This window comes from Myxine glutinosa, chromosome 3, assembly GCF_964187855.1.
Source record: "Myxine glutinosa chromosome 3, kmMyxGlut1.1, whole genome shotgun sequence".
Taxonomy (NCBI): Eukaryota; Metazoa; Chordata; class Myxini; order Myxiniformes; family Myxinidae; genus Myxine; species Myxine glutinosa.
This window is the reverse complement of record NC_136263.1, coordinates 118,828,467-118,852,461: the sequence shown is the minus strand read 5'-3', so window position 1 is coordinate 118,852,461 and position 23,995 is coordinate 118,828,467. Positions and strand designations below refer to the sequence as shown.

Below are 23,995 nucleotides of genomic sequence, written 5' to 3'. Positions count from 1 at the left end.
GATTTTTAGGACAATGAATTCGTTCAAGACATTTTTGGCTGGTATACCACTTCACCCATATTATCACTTTTGTTCCCCATTGGGAGTACTTGACAATGTGCCAAGTTTCAAATTTTTCCATTCAGCGGTTTCTGAGAAATATTTTTAATTATTTGCTTTTAATCCAAGATGGCTGCCATACCACGTGACTTGTGACGTCACAATTATCATAAAAACATTCTGCATGTGTGTCACTCCTACCCTGAAAGTTCCATCTCAATCGGACATATGGTTGCTGATAAAAACGAGGTTTCGCCCGTACGACGGACAACCCAAAAACAACGCCTCCGGCGACTGTCAGCGGAGGCATAAAAATAATCAGATTCATGAACATCTTTGGTGCTTTAATAGTGAAAGCAGTGCAAAAGAATGAGGAAGAAAAGAAAAACTCGCATGAAAACTATAAGTTCAAACCATGCAAGAAGGTGGGTGACTCATCTAGCAACTATCAGCAGCAGAATGAGAAACTCAAAGTACAGTTCTGAATGCAAGAATTGATCCAAGGAAAACAATGCTCGATAGGATTGGAGGGAACACTTGTATGTACGTTACCGTATGTACGACTGCATAAGCACCATAAGCAATTTGTTTTTTTAGTTTTTAAAAATAAACAATACCAACATCTAACTATGGACTAGCTCCAAAACCACTGAGCTTCATTCTCCCCCACCCAAAGAAATACGCCAAGGTGTATGACTCAGGATTTTCCAACCATCAAATTGGAAAAAGGTGTGAAGAGCAAACAATCGTGTTCACTTGCATGAATGGGGTACACAAACATGTCCGCCGTGCAAAGCTTCAGAGAAACGAAACGCAAACCATGCACTGAAGCTCGTGCAGTTCATTCCCAAACAAGTTACATCATTTATATTCCATTTCAACCATCCACAAACGTGATTATATGACGTCACACCGACACTGGTTGTGCGGCCACATGTCAGAGTACCGAAGTCAATGCATCATTTAATGTTTACTCAGCAAGGACGTGGAATCGGGCTTTGGGGAAGTCTGTGTCCTCAATAGCAGACAAGCAAATCTCACGGGCAGGGCCGGAGGGCATGTTCAGCAGAAGGAAAGTGGCTGTGAAAGGTTGAGGCAGCCAATCACGTATCACGTCAGGCGTTACCTTACCTTCACCATGTTCCCAGCCTGAAAGCAGACAGGAAAGTGTGAGAGGGGGGAGATGACGGTGCAAATCAAGTAAATCACTAAAGCTCATTACTTCAAAAAACAAATTGCCTAAAATGATCATTTATGCAAAAAATGGTAACATAATTACATTCTCCTTCTCCACATCTATAATAAACAAGACCGAAAGTCTAGCAGCAGCGTAGCCGGGGCTTGTTTGATACTTTAGTTGAAGAGGATAGTATGACCTGGGTGGAGAAACCAGTTAAATAATGTAAGTTTTAAATAACTTTTTGCATCGAGACACTGGTTTGTTCTATGTTTCGAGTCAACAATGAACCAACCATACACCACTTCAATCTAGAAACTTTGCAATAGCAACAAAATGATTGCAGTGTTACGATTATATTTACTATATTATTACTATTAACACTATTATTATTATTACAAAAACAATACTACTGTATTAATAAACCTGGGATAATTTGTCCGAAGCGGCTGAAAGTGCGCTATGAAGGCATGAAGCCCAAGGCCTAGAAGTAATGTGTCGCTGGAAGACCGAAACGCCTATGCTTTTGATATTTGATGATAATTTTAACAATCTGTTTGCTTGTGTTTCACACTGAATGAAAAACGTTAAGGTAGAGCATGGCGATTGTGATATACGACAGGTTCAATGATATGTTCAGCCTGAACGAAATTGGAATCAAAATGGCGGTGTGCGGAGTCAGCCGCCGTAATGACAGACGTAATCGCATCACCCTGTCATGTGACGAGATCCTCAGCTCTGATTGGTGTACGTTTCAGGGGGACATACATACATATGGACGGACAAACACTGTTCTAGACGGCTTTGCCCTATAGGCTAGTGGCCAAATGAGGTTTTGGGTGGCATACCCCTACCCAAGGTAGAACAAGTCACAACCTATTTTTTCTTGAAGAGGGATGTTTGGGGAGTTAGAAAATCATGGTTGTGAACCTGAGATCATTGCACAACATTTTGAAAATCACGTTTACATATGTACCACTGCAGACTGCAAAAATGGATTTAATCGCCACAGATTCTGGCTCATATTGGCTCATATATTTGTTAATACTGGTGCTACAAACACAAATTTGGTACCAAAATGTGCGGAATGATGACATATATATCTGTAAAAACCATTTGTGATGTAACAAAGGCTTTTGTGTGACCTACAGGCAAAAATAGTGGAATTTTACTCAACAAATCAGCTTTGGGTTTACCAATAAATATCAACAAAAACATTAATTGCTTCAAAAATATTGGACTTGCAGACATACTTGTTACATCAACATAATCCAAGTTTATTTACCCTTTGAAAAATATATCTAATGATATAATTGTCACTGAAATGATATAGTTATAACTGAAATCATATGTCACCCCACTAATGCTGACCGATAGAAATCCCGAAGCAGATATGCAACATGAAGAATTGACTTAAGATTCTGACACAATTGTGAAAGTGACTTTTATAGACATCATGTTGATATAAGCTATTTCACATATGACGATAATGAATTCATAACATGCACTGTAACTTATGTACATCTATTACATGAAGTAATACATGTAATACATTTAAAAGTTCAGTCACGCTCTTCATCAGTGCTGTCGTCAAAGACAACAGAATCATCAACATTTGGACAATCGTCTGCACTACACGAGCAGAATTCAGTGCAGGTCAGTCCTGCAGAGATACAATGACATGTTCTGCTCTGCCTACAGTCATCGTCGGTGCAGTAGAGATGCGTGAGATCTCGAACCTCCCTTGGGGATGCATCCTTTTGGAACATGACAGGCTCAAGTTTGTTGTCTCTGACCTGCCATCCATTACCATCGGGGTTCCAAAGTACAGGCTTCGCTACATGGCTGTGGGTCCATATCGCCACCTGGTAATTTGCTCACTTCAGATGTTGTTCGAAAGCATCGTCTGTTGGTGGGAAGAGATGCTGGTTTGTCACTTGTGCAGGCATAAACATAACGAAGTTGGTCGAGTGTGTGACTTGACTTTGAACCATACAACGACAGAGCATATTTTGTGGCAGTGCTGACGACATTGGTTGTATCTCTGGTTTGGCCTAACCGTGACAGTGGTGCCAAGTGTGCAATGTTTTGCTTGAGTTTCGAATATGCAGTGCGTTTCCCGACTTTGAACAGCGAGGAGGTTGTGTCACAGCCACTTATAGCATGTGATGCTGGCAAGCAACTTGACGTATCCTGACCGATGTCGTCCATTATTCTGTTGACAGGAATGAATCTGACGATTCGTTGTTTTTGTACAGTGACCTGCATTCATGTACACTTTGGTGTCCCCAAACATGCCTTTCCCACAGTAATAGATGAGTAGGACCAACACGTCAGTGTCATCACATCGTACAATGACCCTTGAGTGTGCTCTGGCGAGATGGATAGCATGTAGCAGGAGCCGTGTGTCAGCCTCCTCATGTGTGCTGAACAATTCAGGTAGTTCCCGGATGCCTCTATGATCCACAACTTTAACTAGCAGGCCATCGTTAAAGCCTCCTGCCAGTGTGACAGATTGTTTTTCCTCAAGCTGCAATTGGGCGGCTACTGTCAAGTAACTGCAGAGGAAATCGGCAAGCGCTGATTTGTTTGTGGTGTTCTTCAGGAACTTCCTGTAGTTTGGAACTGTGCGTTGTCCATCGATGACATATCTGGGTGTTGACTCTCCACCAGTGCGACGTTCTCTTTCCAGCTGCTTGATAGAGAGTGGTACATCATACCTGTCAAAAACCAATGTAACTGATGTCACACCTTGGTTACTAGCAAGCAGTGACTGAATCTTCTGCATTATGGTACGTCCGAGATCGTCAAATGTGTCAAACTGGGCTTCATCAAGTGCCTGAAGTAGTGCCATCCCATCAATGACATAAGCAGTATCATGTTGGTCAGAGGGTTCGAGCACCTGGACTTCCTCGCAATTAGCTTCTAACTTCTTTGCCAGATCCGCCTTGTTGGTTTTTCGCATTGTCCCATCATTGTTGAAGAGGGACAGTGGCACAGGAGCCAGTTCATGTGTCAGGACTTATTCCAGACTGACATCACGTTTCTTTGAGACAGCAAGCAGCCACCGGAAAAGTACTTCTGAATCCACCATCAATTTATCTCGTTTGTTGGTTTTCATGGGTTTCGACATGTCCGCAAACGTTGGTGTCTGTTCGTGAGTCTGTTTCCCAGAACCTCTTGGTTTGGTCAGCAAGAAGTCGCTTTTCGATAAAACTTTTGTTGCATTTCTGGGCGTCTGTTAAGAAATGTCCAAGTCCATTTGATACTTCTTGTGAAGCAACCTGGCCTGTGGCGATGTTGACCAATTCGTCAGGTACAGTACGTAGGTCAAACGGATTTTGTGCGTTTGATACAAATTCCGTGATCTTGGTAACATCTTGTTCATCCCTTACCATCCTTGTCTTTCCATGCTCAGCGTGGTTTGTGGAAGCTACTTCAGTGTCCCCATCACAGAGTTATTTAAAAGCCTCTGTATATTGTGCTGTGACATGTCGAGTGACCATCCATCTGGTAAGGGCACCTTTCCTCAAGGTAAACCCGATGAAACCTCCCTGGCTCTTCCCCTCACGGTTAATTGTTTGTTCAAGTGCTTGGTCACTAGCAACAGCATTGAACCAGCGCAAAGACCTACGGACCACAAATCCACCTTCCTGCAGATATTGATAGGATTTTGGGTGCAATTCCCGAAGTGATAGCATATCATTCAAATATCCTGGCAAATATTTGGCATAATTTCCTCTGTCTGCAGCTCGGCACCAGGGTATAGTCTCTCAGACGGCGATGAGATGGAGTTCGAACAGTCCCTCGCGCTCTGCTCTCAGAAGTCGCAGCAAGATGTTTACTCCCTGCATAAATGTATCCCAGTAGGCAAATGTTGCAGACTGTCCTACCTGCATTTGTGAACTCTTGTTGTGCTTGCAAAGGTGCTATGTGCTCTGATTCAAGTTGTTTCGTCAGTGTTATTGCGGATTCCCTGTCTCCTGCATTGAAAGCATTCTGGATCTCTCTCACAAGCCTGTACATGTCGTCTTTGGGCAACATGGTGTGTTCCTGTTGTTGCAACCATGTCCAAAATGCTTCCTGATAGAGGCGGTATAAAGCCTCCAACACCAGCTTCATTGCTCTGTTTCCTCTGGATACTTACTTTCCTTGGAGCACCAGCTTTGCAGTTGCGGGTGCATAGACGTCTGAGTCCACCAGCATTGAAAGGAGACCACCATCGCCATACAGTTTTCCAATACTTGCTACAAATGACTGTTAAATGCATGCCACCCAGTCGCATTGTAAGCTTTCCATTTAGAGCTGCAGGCTTATTCCACATGATCTGCTGAGCCTTGCTGTAGATCGCACAGTCAGCTGTTACTAGGATATGTGGTTGTCCGAGTTTAGCAGCGATCTGGACCAACCTCAGGAGGATGGTGTATATGGTGGAAAGGTCTGTTGGAGGAGCACGGATAAAAGGTAAGTAACACGTGGTTGCAACTGGTAGGTTTCTTTCCGACAGGAACGCATCCATAATTGCAGATCAATTGTCAGCACAAGCATCTGAAGTGAAATAATTAAAGATAAGTATATATCAGTAGTTTTAGAAAAAGGCAATCAAGCTCAAAATTGATTTTCTGCAACTGGATTTAAAATCATTCTTGTTTGGTTAATGCATATACATGTATTATAAATTAATCAATGTCGGTTACTTTTAGGGGGGGTGACATATGGTTTCGGTAATAACTATTAATTCAACTGATTTATCTTTATGAGTTATATTTCTAAAAAGGAGAATGATAGAGGGTTATTTTGATGTAATATGTAGTAATACAACTCAAATACTTATGAAGAAATTAATTGTTTAGTTGATATTTATTGGTAAACCCGAAGCTGATTTATTGCGCAAAATTCCACTATTTTTGCCTGTAGGTCACACAAAAGCCTTTGTTACATCACAAATGGTTTTTACAGATATATATGTCATCATTCCGCACATTTTGGTACCAAATTTGTGTTTGTAGCACCAGTATTAACAAATATATGAGCCAATATGAGCCAAAATCTGTGGCGATTAAATCCATTTTTGCAGACTGCAGTGGTACATATGTAAACGTGATTTTCAAAATGTTGTGCAATGATCTCAGGTTCACAACCATGATTTTCTAACTCCCCAAACATCCCTCTTCAAGAAAAAATAGGTTGTGACTTGTTCTACCATGGGTAGGGGTTTCTCACATTTTAGGCCCCTTTTTTAATTTGGCCACTAGCCTACTATGGGCTATGCTGTAAAAAGAGAATGTGTGTGCCAGTCTGTGTGTGTGTGGTGTGTGTCATCTTCCACGACTCCTAAACCACGAAACCGAGTGGCCCAAAATGTTGCATGCATACCAAGGGAGTGCACGATTGAAAACTGGGGGTGTTTGGGTACATTTAAAACACCCCATTTGAAGATAAACGCATTATATAAAACAAAAACAGGCTTCATCCTTGGCCAGCCCACTGTCCCTCACAGGGTTCTTAAGTTTGGTATGGTGAAACGCTCAAAAATTATTTTTCAACTTTCCCCACTCATCATCGAATGCCTGATCTTCATCCCTACGGATCACTGTATACATCACTATTGTAGGTGCTATACTTTTCAAATCATGAGGTTGTAGTGATTTTATGCTTTATACGATGCGATTTTCCACAATGGCCTCACAGCCGAATTAATGTATATACTCAAAATCTGTCTTTAGATTCCATGACCTCAATAAGCTGAAATCTGGCGTTAAATCTGAAATTTTAAGAAATTACTGATTCTTATAAGCGTACAAGCGCAAGGCTATGCTCCCACATTTTCCATATTCAGTGAAAGCCCAATTTCTCTGTATTTCAACCATTACCATTATAATTGGGGAAAAGGTGAGCTCAAATCAAATATGGTATCACATGTGAAAAAATAAGTGTTCCAACAAAGGCGAAGGCGTCATATGACCTCTTAAATAGTACACAACCTATACATCGATTTAAAGATAATTGTACTGCTCATCTAATGACATTAGAGTGCAAGCTCTAAAATAATTATCAATTTATCTATCAATGGTGATAAAAGTTGGTAATTTATAAATAAATAAAAAACACGGTGCTCGGAGGATCGAACAGACAGGAATCTTAATTATCTAACAATGCCTCAATCATACTCTGGAGAGGACAATAACAGAGTACAAGGACAAATGCAATACTGTACTTTATTGCAGTCCATTCAGGTGCCACAAATCCATTGGCATTAACAATGCTAGGGTGAACCGAACCATGGTCATGAGGAGGTGGCAATTTCTGTCTCTGTGTCTGTCTTTCTCCAGTCCTAATCTGGTATCAGATTGCCCACTGGTGTTTTGTTTTTTGTTTTTTAATCTGCTCTGTTCATCAATAAGTGATTACAATACGTAATGTTCACCCTGTGAAATCAATAAGCCTCACCCACCCATTCGTGAAGTGTTTGGATGCAAGACTCAGTTTGCCATCTCTGTACACCCATACTCTATAGCTGACCCAAAGTTCAGAACGAAAGGCTGTGCAGATAGTTTTATCCCTTGTGTTGCCTGGCTCTGGAATTCACTACCTCCAACATGCTTACCATTATCCTATGATCTACTCAGCTTCGAGAGGAATGTCAATTCCTACTTCCTACATCTTTATGGTTTAATCGCATTTTACCTGAATTCTGCTGCTTCCTGCATCTTGGATGTTTGCTTTATTTTTATTTTGTTTTGCTTTATCCTTACCTTTTTTCTAACCTTCCCTTGGCCCTTACCGAGAGTGACTTCATGCCTTGTTTGGGGTGATTTTCCATTAAAAAAAAATAGCTATCCAGGCATGTCCGAGCCTAAACCCGACCCCTAAGTTACTTGGCCCAACCACAATGTTCCAAGCTTTTCACAAACGTGCCTGAACTTACACCTGGTCTACTTCCAAGGCTGCGAGATATGAAAAGATAAAATGTCAGTTTACAAGGGATAGGACAACAAAAGCGGTTTTGGAAAAAACAGTTTTAGACAAACATTGTGAGGTGAGACGACATGGCTATCTAATGTTTACAATCAACACATTTCTGATCAGTGGTTTTACTTCACTTATCCTAAAAAAAATAAAAATAAACACAACTGCTCTAATCTATGCATTTTAACCCCACATTTCATTTCCAGAAAAGATGTCTTACCCTCAGGTGCTTTATCAAGGTGCAGACGCAGAATGAAGTGATCAGGGTGGGAAGCAACTAGATCTTCAAGGTCACTCCGCATCAAGATATCATCCTCGGTCTAGATGTAAGTAAAGCACAAGGGAAATCGTGACAGAAGATGCAAAACGTTAACTACAATTAGCAAATGTATAAGTCTTGTTTTTGAGGTGGAATCGATTTGCAATTTGATAAATGCTGGCCAATGGAACCGGGGAAAAATAAAAATAACAAATAAAAAAGGTAAAGAAGCAATCATTAGCACATTTACACTTGAATTACACATGGATGTAAAATTGTAAAGTCAGGCCCAAGTCAATTGCTGGTGATGAGAACCCACCCACCCCCCCCCCCCCCCCTTCTTTCCTTCCAGAATCATTGAAATTTTGTGTACAGATACACATAGTACTTTATTTTGAATTTAAATTACTGAATCTGCAAAAGAAAAGCCTATGGACTTGGAGGTGGCAATCAAGCTGTTAGATTATAATGGACAGATTAACAATAATAAACAATAAAATAAAAGTAGTGATATATCTTATAACTACTTCCAATCACAGATGTGCCAAATTCGAATTTGTTTGCAGTTTCAACACGTCTAATAATTGGGTCATGCATCCACACGGAACCTGCTCAAAAGAAAGGCAAATCTGGGTAACATAACAGGAAGAAAGTAGGCAACGTTATCCTCTCCTGAAGCTACACCCAAAAAAATTATTTCTTCACCACCATATTTTGAAGGTGAACAAATCTATGTTGAACTTAGTGTTCGTATGTCGTTCCTTGTAGTGAATTACAAGTTAAAAATGACTAGAAAATTCAAATGCACAAAAAAAAAAACATAATAATAAATAAGGTAGAGCATGTGGTTTTGTTTTTTTGTCTTGCGCTACAAGGTAAAAGTGATCACTCAAACTAAAATATATACATATATATCAAGATCCAGACAGACATTCTCTGTCGGGATACACTCGAAAAATGCCATGAATGTTGGGGCAATGTTTAAATGGAAAAATGGGGGGGAGAAGTAGAGGTTCATGATTCATTCCGGAATTTTTCAAAGTTTAAGAACACGAAAGTACAAAATATAGCTTCAAAGTACTCACAAATAATTATCCAATTAAACTATCTTTGTAAGGGTAATACAGAATACCATATCAACCTTCAAGCACTCCAAGCTATTAAAACGGCAACCATTGCTCTGATTTTAACCTGGATCACACAAAATGGTGTGTAAGGGTAACCCCCTGTGCTGTCTTTCCGTCGTGGTCCCCCTGTGCTGTCTTTCCCTCGTGGTCCCCCTGTGCTGTCTTTCCCTCGTGGTCCCCCTGTGCTGTCTTTCCCTCACGGTCCCCCTGTGCTGTCTTTCCCTCGCGGTCCCCCTGTGCTGTCTTTCCCTCGCGGTCCCCCTGTGCCCTTTCCCTCCCGGTCCCCCTGTGCTGTCTTTCCCTCCCGGTCCCCCTGTGCTGTCTTTCCCTCCCGGTCCCCCTGTGCTGTCTTTCCCTCGTGGTCCCCCTGTGCTGTCTTTCCCTCGTGGTCCCCCTGTGCTGTCTTTCCCTCGTGGTCCCCCTGTGCTGTCTTTCCCTCGTGGTCCCCCTGTGCTGTCTTTCCCTCGTGGTCCCCCTGTGCTGTCTTTCCCTCGTGGTCCCCCTGTGCTGACTTTCCCTCGTGGTCCCCCTGTGCTGACTTTCCCTCGCGGTCCCCCTGTGCTGTCTTTCCCTCGCGGTCCCCCTGTGCTGTCTTTCCCTCGCGGTCCCCCTGTGCTGTCTTTCCCTCGCGGTCCCCCTGTGCTGTCTTTCCCTCGCGGTCCCCCTGTGCTGTCTTTCCCTCGCGGTCCCCCTGTGCTGTCTTTCCCTCACGGTCCCCCTGTGCTCTTTCCCTCGCGGTCCCCCTGTGCTGTCTTTCCCTCGTGGTCCCCCTGTGCTGTCTTTCCCTCATGGTCCCCCTGTGCTATCTTTCCCTCATGGTCCCCCTGTGCTGTCTTTCCCTCATGGTCCCCCTGTGCTGTCTTTCCCTCATGGTCCCCCTGTGCTGTCTTTCCCTCATGGTCCCCCTGTGCTGTCTTTCCCTCATGGTCCCCCTGTGCTGTCTTTCCCTCATGGTCCCCCTGTGCTGTCTTTCCCTCATGGTCCCCCTGTGCTCTTTCCCTCATGGTCCCCCTGTGCTCTTTCCCTCGCGGTCCCCCTGTGCTGTCTTTCCCTCGCGGTCCCCCTGTGCTGTCTTTCCCTCATGGTCCCCCTGTGCTGTCTTTCCCTCATGGTCCCCCTGTGCTGTCTTTCCCTCATGGTCCCCCTGTGCTCTTTCCCTCATGGTCCCCCTGTGCTCTTTCCCTCGCGGTCCCCCTGTGCTGACTTTCCCTCGCGGTCCCCCTGTGCTGTCTTTCCCTCATGGTCCCCCTGTGCTGTCTTTCCCTCGTGGTCCCCCTGTGCTGTCTTTCCCTCGTGGTCCCCCTGTGCTCTTTCCCTCGCGGTTGTCAGCTCTTTCACGAGCCTCGATTCAGTATACAAAAAAATAAAAAAAAAAAAAAAAAAAAAAAGGGTGTGCAGATTAAAGGGATCACAAGACTTCAAACAGATATACAATTCGATAATCACTCACAGGCCCCAATCAAAAATATGATAAAATAATTAAGGAAAAAAACAAAACATTTTCCACCCAAAAAACAAAAAACAAAAACCGAATACACAAAGCACTAGGCCAGGAATGTAACATTTTAGAAACGTATCACATTTTATGAGCTGCAAATGTCAAATCTGCAAATGTCGGGGTTTCACAGTATAATCGATTGACGACTCATTCCTTATTCAAATTGATTAACATTCACCAGATTAAATTCAGACAAAAACACTGATGTGGAATCAATATTGATGAGAAATTTGAACAAACTAGATGTAAAATATGCAAATATCAGCCAAAATGTCAACAACCATTTACTCGATCTCAAAAACAAGCAGGTGAAGCTAGGTACCTGATTTATATAAAGCAGAGAGCAGTGGAATGCATGCTCTTCCTCAAGAACGCGTCTGATGATTGGCAGCACAGCATCGATGCCTGACAACACATTACCCCACAATCAGGCAATAATCCAATGGAGCCAGACATTTCAAAACAGCGGATGGAGCAAAATGTACCTGTGTCGGCAGCAATCACAGCAAGCCACTTGAACGATTCCTCACGATCTTCAGACTCGTCATTGGCAGATTGCAGATTGACTTTACCTACAAATACATAACAAGTGCTCGTGAAGTACATGTTAATATTTGATGAGGATTGAAAACAGACACCAATTCCTCAGTCTTTCTGCAATAATTCATCAATTTCATGCCAAAGCTCTAGCAAAGTCAGAGCGGTTCGTCGTTACTGTCAGAGAATGAACATATGAACCTACGTTTCTGGCATCATAAACAAGCAGCTCGTGTTCGTGGGTAAATGCATAGAGGGCGGACGTGGTGGCGAAAGTACATCAATGGCTCTTGCATATGATACATGTATAAGCTCCACCATGCACATCAGAGTGCAGTATTGACAAAGATAATAATTTGGATTATTCAGGAAAGTAGAACAACACTTTTTTGCCAGATTCAGGTGAGAATTCAGATTCATTCAGGGGGAAAAAACAAAAACAAAAAGAACACCTTTACAATCTGTAGTTTTATATCAAATGACAATACACAAGTTTGAATTTTAACATCAGTAACCACTTATGAAGTTTCAAACAAACAACATCCATACAGTATGTTGGCAGAAATAAGCCACGTGAATGCCTTCCGATTACTAAACCTTCTGGAACCTGTACTGATTTCCAATCCAAACTAGGTAAATATAGCACATTGTTGGCTACAAATAACAGGTCAGTAGAGGATATACATATATATATATATATATAAATAAAGTTACATGGACAAAATAGTATAGTATTCCACATGTAGGTCCTAGGTTCTAACTAATCCTGGCCCGAGTCACCCAATGTAAATGTAGACAAATCAAATAACTTCATCATACCACAATTCATACTTGGAATCTCAAACCGCTTCCACAATCCTAGTTACCTCAGCTAGCAAACGATGCCGAACCAAATCTGGCAAACTGTCGGGATAACTAAAAAGGTGTCTAGCCAGTCAGCTACCCGGGAAGTGTATCGTCAACACAAGTAGGAAGAAAGGACCAAATGTGGGAAACGATCTCTGGAACCCACAACCATTCTTGCTCCTTCAAACTGACTACCGCTCCTTTTAAAGCATCTCATCCTCAAATTGTTCCCCCCATCCTTTATCTGTTGTGTCTATGGCCTGTCCTTGTCATTAGAGATTCCAGATAATGATGCCCATAAATAAATAAAAACAGCCACACTAAAATATTGATCGAAAGGAGATGGGGAGAGAGAAGGCATTACAAGGGGAATAAAAACCAAAGACTAATGTGTTGTGAACCAATTTCAGCAGTAAAATTATTGTAAATTTCAAAAATATTCTGAACATCATATCGGCATTAGCTATTCATCTCCATGGTGATGTCAGAAAACAAAGACTAAGTTCAAATCAAGTCAGTATTTGAAGTCACTTCAAGCATTCATTGCACACGCTACCCTGATGAAATATTTCTCCCTCCAAATTTAACCAATATCTTGCGTGCAATCGATACCTTTGCCAAAATAAGTGAGCGACCCATGAGGTCCCGTGACCTGCACCACTTCATCATCACGAAGAGAGGCAATGTAACTAGCAGCATCTTCACCTTCTTCCTTTCCCTCTCCTTCCTCACGCAACTACAGATAGAAAAAAATATATATATATTTTTCAAATAAAGCATGTACATACATTTGAGTACATACATGTAGTACATACATTTTCCCAATGTACATACATTCAACAAGGACACTAGCAGTCCTAATAATTAAATGGACTTCAGCAATAGTTGATGCAATAAAAAATAAATAAATAAATAGAAATGACGCTTCATTTCAGATGTCAAAATTAGGCGTTTGTTATTTCATTTTGTTAATCTTCAAAATCTTTATTGGCCATTGAGGCATCAAGCAAAGTGATCCATGATCTCCAATACTATTCAACACTTAGGTGAAATGCTATGCAACTTCCGAGAGGAAGCGGTAGCCGGTATACCAAGTGAGGGGGCACTACCATCCCAGCACTGGGCTTTGCAGGCAACCGTATCCTGTTCACCAAACCAACGGCCTGGCATCCAGGCGTCATTGGACTACGTGGATGCATTGGTTGGCAGCCAAAAATTGAGCAATGTGGAAAAGTTTGTGACATTGGCAATCATGCAAGGGAAGGCAATGCAGGACCGAAATCGATTTATCACCATTGGGCCGCAGAGCCTGAACGTTTTGATAGCAGCAGACGCAGTACATTATCTGGGTATTCAGTCCTGACTGAAGTGTGGCAGGGGCAACCCTGGACGACAGACTACATAACCTTGGTTGAGCACCACTGAAGCCGAAGCAGAGACTGGTTGAACTTGGACAGCACCTTGGCCCATGCTCCAACATTGGCTCCATTTGGGCAATTGATGTGCGATGGCTACTGGAAGCAAGTAGAGACCATTAAGGGCCAGTGCCACAGGGCTGAATACAGAGCGAGTTCCCCGTCTAGTCAGGCAAGGGCTATATTGACTTGAAGGTTTGTGGCAAGTTGATGCAAAATTTACATGTGGGTGTAAAAGTGCAAGGCATAGAAATTCATTTATTTGGATTCAACACCTGGCTGCATCATTTTTGAAGCATAGCTGTGATAGAAAAACGGGTGCATTTCCCCCTGAAGGTTGGGGCAGAAATTTGGTGCCAGCAACAACCATAATCTTTGCAGTGAAAGCATTAAGGAGAAGGCAATCAAATTAGGTACAGAAATTCAGATGGATGGTGCGATAAAGGTTACCGCATAAAGGAAACTTTGTCCCACATTTCCCAGGTAAGCATTAGGACACGCTGCCAGTGCCACGGTAATGTGACAGAGCAAAGTGACCAACTTCATGTGTGGTTGATACAGGCACCAAACACACTCGTGCACTCACTTGAGAAGCTGAGGATCCCCACCCCAGCAGAGATCTGAAAACCGGACACAATTTCTGAGAGAGAGGCCAGGCCAGTGGTTCTTACCATGCAGATAATGAGCAATACCCTGGAGCTATCATGGGAGCACATGCAAAAGAACGTACTATAATAACTTAAAGATGCAAGATTGGGTAAGTTTGGTGAAATGGCACCAGGGAAGTCAGTTGGCATGGATTATGGACACAAGAGCCAGCCGTTGTGCTCCGCAACAAAGACCTGATGAACAGCCATCTCAGGATGCTCTTGCTTAAAGCAGTAGAAAGGACCACAAAGGCTTTCTGGGCCTTTAAAGTCTGCATTGACGTGTGCAAGGCATCATAGAGGACAAGCCTTGGACGCCCATTGCAATGGAATGCAGAAAACGGTCAGAGGGGATAACACAAAAAGGACTGCCCAACCCCATCCCTTCTCCTTCCTCCTTCCCCCAGGGAGAGGGTAAAGGTTCTCTTGGGTGATAAGGTGTGCTAAAGGCCGTGTCAAAGAACTTCAGCTGTAAGACAGATGGTGACTCTCATCCCTGTCGGTGTGCTAAATGAGACCAGGAAGGGCCAGTGCTCAAGAACATTGTGTACTGGATGATAAAGAATATTTAGGGGCAGCGCTCAAACAGCCTCATCTGCTCATGATGCCACCTCCTGCTCCCCTTTTGGACCAGACTCCGTGGCACAATGGTCAGAATGTCCACTCTGAATTTGGGAGGTCGTCAGTATGAATGCCAGCACAGCCACAACGAAGACCATAACGAAACACGGTACATGCTGCTTCCTTGATGCTCAGGATTTAAGGATAGAGTACGGACAAACACCCACAGGTCAGCAATCATTGTGCAGGTTTGACGGGCTTAATGGCCTATGTTGAATTTTCTTGTAGGCATCCTTAATTGCCTCTATGCATGGCATCAAGGTTGAATGGCATTACCATGTTAATTGTCTGTGTTGATAAAGAATGGCTCAAGATTAAAATAAACCTCGACTGAAAGAGCCCCAGAAGGAAACATTCCTTACTGATGTGATGATTCCCCCAGAATTGGAATAATTTAGTAAGACTCAATACCTCTTCCCACCCAGAACGGCACTAGGCTGTACATATTTATGGGTTTTCCTCCACCCTGAATTTGTGGGATCAAATTTTTTTTCCTCCAAAAACCTTCGACACAACCACCAGGTCTTAAACTCGTTTCGTGCGGTGGATCAAGGGTGCATACATAGAAGGCAAACAAAAAAACACACTTCTCAAATTGTACAAATACACAAACATTATATTCTCATTTACCTTTTGCCCCACAAGATGTCCAAAATTATTGGTACAATTATAGATATATATAAAAAAGTAAACAATAAATAAATTTTAAAAAGGGGAAAAAAGAAAAGAAAAGAGAAAAGAAAAAAAGACTAAGTGTGCTGACATTTCTTATGGAATAGTGTCATTTTTTTAGCTTATCTTGAACAAATTGTTCAAGTAACGTATTAGGATCTCGCAGTGTCTGGCAGTCAGTCTGTTCATCGAGTTCGTTGTAAGGAGATGTCTGCCACTCAGACAGTAGTTAATAGATGTAATGGTCTCTGGAGCTGTGGTGGCAACGAAACCTGAAAGGGTTTCAGTTTCAGCTGCCACCACTGCTCCAGAAAATAGGTAGCTGGAAGCATTGGGGATAAAGGGATCCATGAATATTGGCAGAAATGCTTGGGCATGATGGCCTCCTCCTGCAGACTTCATCAATAAATTATTGTACATTCTATGCTATAAAAGTTGGGATTCGTTGCACAGTTCACCTGGCTCCACCCATAATTTCAACCTGAAAAATAATCCACCCGCCATGGTGGTGCTTACTGCTATGTGCAACCAAAGAAATCTTCGGAGCTGTCACATTCTCAATCACCATGCCCTCCCTACAAGTGTTCCCTTCAGTGTGAAATGACCAAATCCGCAGTTAAAAGGATTTTGAGCCGATAGGTATCATGGGCCCTGTGAAGCTATGCAGTGGTCTGTTGCCTATACACCACCCAAATACCTATGTGACATTCTCTGAAGTAGGGCTTTTACCACGAGGTTATGCAGGTCCTTGCTATTACCCTGCACTCGAAGTGAAAATCAGGGTTATGCATTCGGTTACATACATGTGTACATGGTATGTGTGGCGAACGTGCGTGTCTGCAGACCATGTGACCAATGACATTACAAGTTTACATTCTCCAATAAAAGTGTTGTGTAGGTCACTCTCAAACTGATCGGTTTAAGCAATGTACCAGTCGAATTATGACGTCATAACGAAGGAACCAATGGCATCATCATTAACACTGTCTTATTCCCCATGCGGAGTTCTTTACAATGAGCCACATTTCAATTTCTTCCATGGAGCAGTTTCGGAGCTATAGGTCCACAGCTTTTGGTATTTCCAAAATGGCGCCCGTACCACATGGCCTTTGGCGTCATAATCAAAAAAATAAATAATAAAATTGTACACGTGTCGCCACATACCATGGTGATAATTTCGTGTCAATCAGACCATCGGTTGCCGAGAGAACGAATTTTAATAATGCATAAAATGTACCTACATACATACGTACACGACAGATTGCCTAACCCCACTTTTCACTTTGTGAGCAAAAAAACCAAAAAAAAAACCTTTAGAGGCCATTTTTCCCCGCAAAGCAGGGGTTGGCCTTTTTCGGGAACCGTGGTTGTTGTTGTTTTTTGGTCCCCTTTTTGAAGCAATGTTTTACGGCCGGATGCCCTTCCTGACGCCAACCCTTTTTGCCGCCTTTAACGACAAACAGGGAATTACCAGTGAACTGGTACTCAACTGGCAGGGTAAAAATTCAAAGGCTATCCAGTCAGCTTCTTTTTAGAGTAATCAATATACCATATTATTGACAGATCATCAGTGCTGCTCTAATCTAACAGCATTATAGCAAGTGATTAGCCAAATGGTTTGCAGTTGTCATCTCAGTAGCTTTTCAGAATAGGGATGTCTAACATGTTCAGGGTGACTGCAACAAGTCACCTATTATTACTGAAAGACATGGGATCTTTAACGTCCAATGATCAGTGCAAGCAGATAGGCCTTCTGGATCAATATCCCCCCAATGGGAGGGCAGGGGGGATGGGGGAGAGTGCGCTTGGATGTCTCACCCATGCATGCAAATCACCGGTTGACAGTTTGACCGTTTCGAGATTCAAACCCAGAATAAACGGATCAGTGTGCGCATACCTCCTATTAGCTATCTTTACAGACTAAAATCCTAAAAACAAAAAGGCAAACCAGAAAAACGAAACATTTAAGACTATAAAATCTCTCCTCTTGGGTTCCCCTCAACTGACATTCATCACCTTGAAAAGGAAGTCCACATAGCCTTTGGTACGAGGGCTAGAGATGGGGAAACGAGTGATGGAGATGCGACTCTGCCCCTTTTCAGCACTCAGCTCCACAAATTGACCTACATACAACAAAACAAAAACGAGGACCAACAGCATCCAGCAAATGCAAGTCAGTTTCATCATAGGTTCACGAATCAGTGTCACATCTTAAGAGATCAAACGATGCTAACGCAGAGAAATCTGAAACTAGAGCTCAGCCGAGCGACATGCCTATCTGGAGCTGCTGAACATTGTGGATGAGGCTGACAAACCTGGATTGGATTTCTTTTTTTGGTATACAGTGTCGAGGCTCGTGGAGGGGTTAGAACACAAAATGTATCAGGATATAATAACGAGCAGGACAGTAGGGAGGAGAGCAGAGAACACAGCAACAGCAGGGTTGAGGTGAAACAAATAGGAAGGGGGAAACTTGGAGGGATAAGAGGAAGAATGAGAGGTGAAGGCGAGGACACAGGAAGTGAGCAAAATGGATACGGCCACAAACTAAATCACTGAAGTGGGGGAGAAACTGGAAACCAAGAGAGGTGGGCTTGGCAAGGGATATTGGTGGCATAAAAGATCATTGTTGTGGATGAGGTGGGAGGAGAGGGTGACCAATAATGTTGGTGAGCAGCTGTCTTGAATCCTCGGAGGGAACAATGAGATTGACGAGACCGAGGAAGTTAGATACCAGTGATCTTGAATGAATAATGCATTATATTTCACTTCAAATATTACTCATGATAATGAAATCTTCCTTCACCATATTAGGACAAAGAGGCACCCAAAGATGTCCTTCAATACAATGGATAAAAGCATTGTACAACAAGCATGGGAGGTAAACGTCAATAAAACAGTTACCTCCACCACCGAGAGTGGACCGAGGACATGTTTTCACCCGTTTGTTCACCCGTCTGAGCAGGGTATCTCAAAGTTATGGGCGGATTAAGATGTAACTTGGTGGACAGGTTGGGTGTGGGACAAGTACAAATTGAATCGATTTTGGTGAAGATGCGGATGCAGCCTATCAATGGGACACAAAATGTAAACTGTTCAGCCTGGCGGAGGTATCCTCTCTACCGGGTGCCGTTCTAGTTTTGCAATGTGATCAGCCCAAAGTAAGTTCTACTGACGAGCTGAACACGTTTCATAGACCCGTACATATAGGTATAAATGATCACACATCAGAGACGGTACATTTTCTCTGGTGCTCTTGAATGATGAATGGAACGAGGCAAACAGTTAAAGGTTGAAGGCCATGTTCTTGGTGGTTGGTACTTGCAAAATCGAAGATCTTTCAAGTATATTGGTTGGTCTTATGTGTCTATCACCTACAGGTCACAATTTAAAACTGACCTTCACCAGATGGTAGAGTTGGTCATAAGGAAGAAGAAGCCAATTGATTTTCTACACTTTTATTTAATTTGTTTGTCCCGTTTTAAATATTTGAGCCTATCGTTTTCTAGGTTCCGTACGTCCTAGAGATCTGAAATTTGGCCCACGGTCCTCTTTTCTGGTACCTTTTAATCTATCAAAAAAACAAAGTTTCAAACTTTTTAAAAATAAAAATGAGTAGCCCTAAAACACGTTTTTTCGTTTGGTCAAAGAGCATCTTCAGGTCAAATTTCTAAAATTGCCATTATTTTTATTATTTTTTTCATCGGATTTACTTGAAAATTGAACAGCATTTGCATATCGAGTCACTAAATAGGGAAACCAACTATTTGAGGACAAAGTGTTAAAGGTCAACTCAAGGTCAAACTTGTAAAATCATCAATTTTCATCTGAACCAGTCAATTCTCATCCGATTAATCTGAAAATGAAAGAACTGCATGGTACATCATGGAATTGGAAGACCAACTATTTTGGGGTCAAAAGGTCAAACTTCTAATATCAATTTTCATCTGAAAAAACCCTGCAAAAATCAACAATGTTAATCAGATTGACCAGAGCTTTGATCAAGATCGTCAATTATAATCTTAATGAAATGGATAATTTGATGTATCCATGGCAACTTTTTATTTTGGAGAGGGGTGGATTTTCCTCTGCATGACGTCTTGTTTAGACTTTGATCTCGAGAAGAGTTAGAAAAGCCAAGACAAATTGGCGAGCTTACGGCATCGGTAGCTTGCCTTCCAAGTGGAAAGAGTCCAACAAAGCTTTTGAAGCAAAGTAAGGTTTGCCATAAAGGATGAGAATCCGATATCCTGACCCTACAATAAAGTTGACAACAAAGGGCACAAACCAGCTTGACTGTTCAGCTTCAAATTCAGAAATATGAAAAAAAAAGTTTACGTGAAAAGAATATGGAAAATGACGAAATAATTATTATCCAAATATATGTCACGTTCTCTTTTCAATCCACACTCACCCATTCTCAAACGGCCCTTTGCCAAAATACAGGAAAACAATTAATCATCAAGGTGATAGAAGCTATACACATGCATGCCGGCACACACAACAGCAGTCACAGACTATGAGATAGCCAAAGTACATATCATGCACGATGTTGCGGTAGAATACCCAGTGGTACACCGAGGATGTGGTCAGGTGAAGGCAGAGCAAAACGCAGCCGCTTCACGTGTTTGTTGATGACCTGAGAAAGTATTAAAGGTTTTATTGATTGATTATTTGGGTTTAAAACTTGCATTTTTTGAGCATGCCATTTTAAATGAAAAATTAAGCCATCTTCGGCAACAAATATAAAATGCAATTTGAAATGTACAACTGCATATTTCTTGCCAAACTAACTTTTTTGACAACAATTAAAAGCGGTGCATTGGCATTCAAATCAGAGTCCCAAGTATTCCTAGTAAGGAATGGAAACTCGGAACCTCAAGTTCCAAAGTTAGAAACATCCCTCAATAAAGCAGAGTTGTATGTACAGCGATCAGTCGAAACCAGAAATTCAATGGAAGCTAATGGTTGAGCTTGGTGAGGAGCCTACGTTTCATGACACATTCACGCGTTACCTCTTTATCGACGAGACGCAAATGATGAGGAACCGATTGGTCCGCCAAGGTTTGAGGTGGTCCCCGAGGGACGTTTATCCAAGACCGAAAGAGGAATCCGAGTGCAGTTATGACAACCACTACCAGGGATAGTAGCACACCCTGGAGAACAGGGAAATAAATGTCCTGGAGACGGGGAGACATGGATTTGTAATGCGCTTGGAAGGGATAACAATGTGGAGGAATGAGCTCGACTCGAGCAAGCAATAAATAAATAAATAGACCATGGGTGCAAAAGTGCAAGGTGGAGCAAGTTCTCATTCGTTCGGATTCAACACCTGGCTGCATCATTTTGTAAGCACGGCTGTGCCACTGATGTATAGCCCCCTGAATGTTTGGGTAGAAACTTGGAATTTTTGCAGGGCACTGGCAACAACCACATTATCGCAATAAGGAGAAGGCCATCAAATTGGGGACAGCAACCGTACAAATGGAAACTGTACGAGAGAAATTGCCAAAATTGAGCAACTCGTGCAACAAGGAACGTCTTTCAATGATAAATGTAGCTCTGCAATTCTATTTCTCGCAAAAACTTGTTTTCTTGCCAAAGATTGCGAACCATTAACGATGCATTGTTGGCACAGTGGAGCGACGCATCAACCCAAGCAGACAGCTGTGACGCTATCAAAATACCTGCAACCTTCAAATAAACTCAACTTTTACCAACCACTAAAGGAGGTAGCTCGAGCATGGAGCACCTCAAGTTGTGTGCAACGGATCAGCCAATCAGATGGTAAATATGGTGGGGTATCTTGCAACAATTGGACACACAGCTCCATTACGGGGACCATTTCTTGCACACTTTAATTGTAAAGCACGAAGGTATCTGAACAACATTGGCAAAGAAATGGGAGATTTTAAAGAAAAATCACATTTACACCTCCCAAACAAGATGCTACAGGTTATACAAGTTACCCAGCCGAGGTCGTAGTTTACAAGAGTGAGAATTGCTTTGCTTTGCAATAAATGTCCCCCAAGGGGTGTGATTTGTCTAAGTCGAAAAGGAGCACAATTTTGAAAAATGGACGAAACGCCCTGAAGCTCCAACTTTTGCTGCGACTCGTCATAACAAAGTCATGTACCAAATTTCAGTTTAATATGTTAAAGGGTATTGGGGGGGGGAGTCTGAAGAAGCACAGGTGGGACAGACGGACAAACGGAGAGAAACCCTATCGTCCCCTTTGACGGATAGACGACCAACAATGCAGAACAGGTGACACGATTCATCTGCTCCCTCCCCTGTCCTTCACAAGTCGTGTACAGTCAATGGTGCTGTTTGGTCGGATCCCTGCACAACGTGTACATGAAATCCAATATAATTTGCGAAGCCACACCTTTCAACAGGTTAAACAGGGAGCAACCGTAGGTATTTAACTTTATGATGGCTCTAAACGGCGGCAAACAAACACGGTAATGGAGAGATTCAGCTCCATGGAGCTATTGAGATTCAGTTCTCAGGTTGTCATTCCCAAGGTAGGGAGACCGATGGGACACGGCGTGTGCCACGCCCCCAAAGAGCGAGCCGAACAGAACCGTCGCACGGTGACACCGCTGATTCAGTCGAGCGAGAGCTCCGCCCCTAAAAGGGCGAGGCATAATAACACGAGGTGGAACCGTCACGCTACAAGGGCGGAGCCTACCAGAAGGTGGGATCGTCGCATTATTTATTACTCGGCTGGTTCACTGTCGAGCGAATGCCACGCCCCCGAAAGGGCGGAGCCTAACATAAGGTGGGACCGTCCGCCCGTCGCGCTATTATTACACCGCTGGTTCACTGTCGAGCTATTCGACAAATGGAACTGGAAAGATAAACATTACACACTTAATACACCGAGACTCACGTTCGCAAGATGGCCGGTTAAAACACTACAGCCCTTCGTTTGATTCGACAAATACCTTTTTCCACAATTAATCTGAAAACTCCGAACTTAGTAAGCCGAAGCTACGGAAAAAAAACCGTTTCAAAACAATTGGGTTTTAAATATTAAACAAGAATAAACATCTCGATCAAAACAATTCCCTTTCTGCGATCGGAATTTTTAAACCACAGAACCCGTGTCTCGTTCCCTTTGCTTGCATTGCTCATACACAATGTACGTACTAACAGTCCCAAACGACTACCTCCATACCCCACCTCTTAATCCTCTAAACTTCCCAATAACCCCATTACACGATTCCATTATACCACTTAATCCAATAACTACTCCACGAATTAATCCAAGCAGCAAGAGCTTCAATGCAACGATACGATCCGCTCCAAGAATCCACTACCTGCATTACACCCTGCATGACTTGGTCCAAAGCAGGAATTGGGAGGAAAGCAAATTCCCGACCGACAGGACCGACGTCGACAGGACCCTTCAACCCACGAACTCACCAAGATCATGGCTGCGGGATTCGTGAAGAATTAAATAAATAAAAAACCCTCTCGGTGATATCTTCCGTTTCGAGGTCTCCAAACTCCCGGTAAGAGCGCCAGATGTTCGCTAATTGCGTCACAGAGCACGTGGCTGCTTATAGGCGGAACGACGCACAGCCGCGCCCGATTAACCCCATTCTCGCCCCCAACTCACGCAATGACGCGAACCCCGCCCGGAACGACGCACAGGCTGACTCGACGGTTTATCAACAAATACGAACCACAAGAAAGGTTCACGTTTCGGCCACAGAGGGTCCAACGTGGTTTTGATCAGGTTTAGTGTTGTGGGGTTTCCCAACGATTTGTCACCGACGATTAAGGGACAGGTCCTGTAATACACCTCTGATATGGTCCTGTAATACACCTCTGATATGGTCCTGTAATACATCTCTGATATGGTCCTGTAATACATCTCTGATATGGTCCTGTAATACATCTCTGATATGGTCCTGTAATACATCTCTGATATGGTCCTGTGATGCATCTCTGATCTGGTCCTGTAATACACCTCTGATATGGTCGTGTAATACATCTCTGATATGGTCCTGTAATACATCTCTGATATGGTCATGTAATACACCTCTGATATGGTCGTGTAATACATCTCTGATATGGTCCTGTAATACATCTCTGATATGGTCCTGCAATGCATCTCTGATATGGTCCTGTAATACATCTCTGATATGGTCCTGTAATACATCTCTGATATGGTACT

General features: G+C 42.7%; 1 protein-coding gene across 2 annotated transcripts; it reads right to left on the bottom strand.

The window, feature by feature from the left end:
• Positions 1-368: 368 nt before the first annotated feature.
• Positions 369-23,429, bottom strand: LOC137423248 (NADH-cytochrome b5 reductase 1). Of its 2 annotated transcripts, none has more exons than XM_068110173.2 (9): positions 23,239-23,429; positions 20,823-20,987; positions 20,374-20,446; positions 17,824-17,930; positions 13,065-13,188; positions 11,555-11,641; positions 11,392-11,474; positions 8,406-8,505; positions 369-1,188 (listed from the first exon to the last, which is right to left on the bottom strand). In XM_068110173.2, exons 1-9 carry the CDS (start codon positions 23,245-23,247, stop codon positions 1,010-1,012), a joined length of 927 nt encoding a protein of 308 aa, XP_067966274.1. In that variant the 5' UTR covers positions 23,248-23,429; the 3' UTR covers positions 369-1,009. The 2 variants fall into 2 exon arrangements, with proteins under 2 accessions (XP_067966274.1, XP_067966275.1); XM_068110174.2 differs by having other exon boundaries at positions 20,823-20,963; positions 23,239-23,427.
• Between the last annotated feature and the right edge of the window lie 566 nt (positions 23,430-23,995).

Bases quoted from the DNA above. Each gene is read 5' to 3' on its own strand.
- LOC137423248 (XM_068110173.2), bottom strand. The intron at 13,189-17,823 runs GTGATGAATGTC...TTCTATCTGTAG, and splicing joins ATGTGGACTTCCTTTTCAAG to TTGCGTGAGGAAGGAGAGGG. The intron at 1,189-8,405 runs GTAAGACATCTT...GTCTGCTTTCAG, and splicing joins CCTTGATAAAGCACCTGAGG to GCTGGGAACATGGTGAAGGT.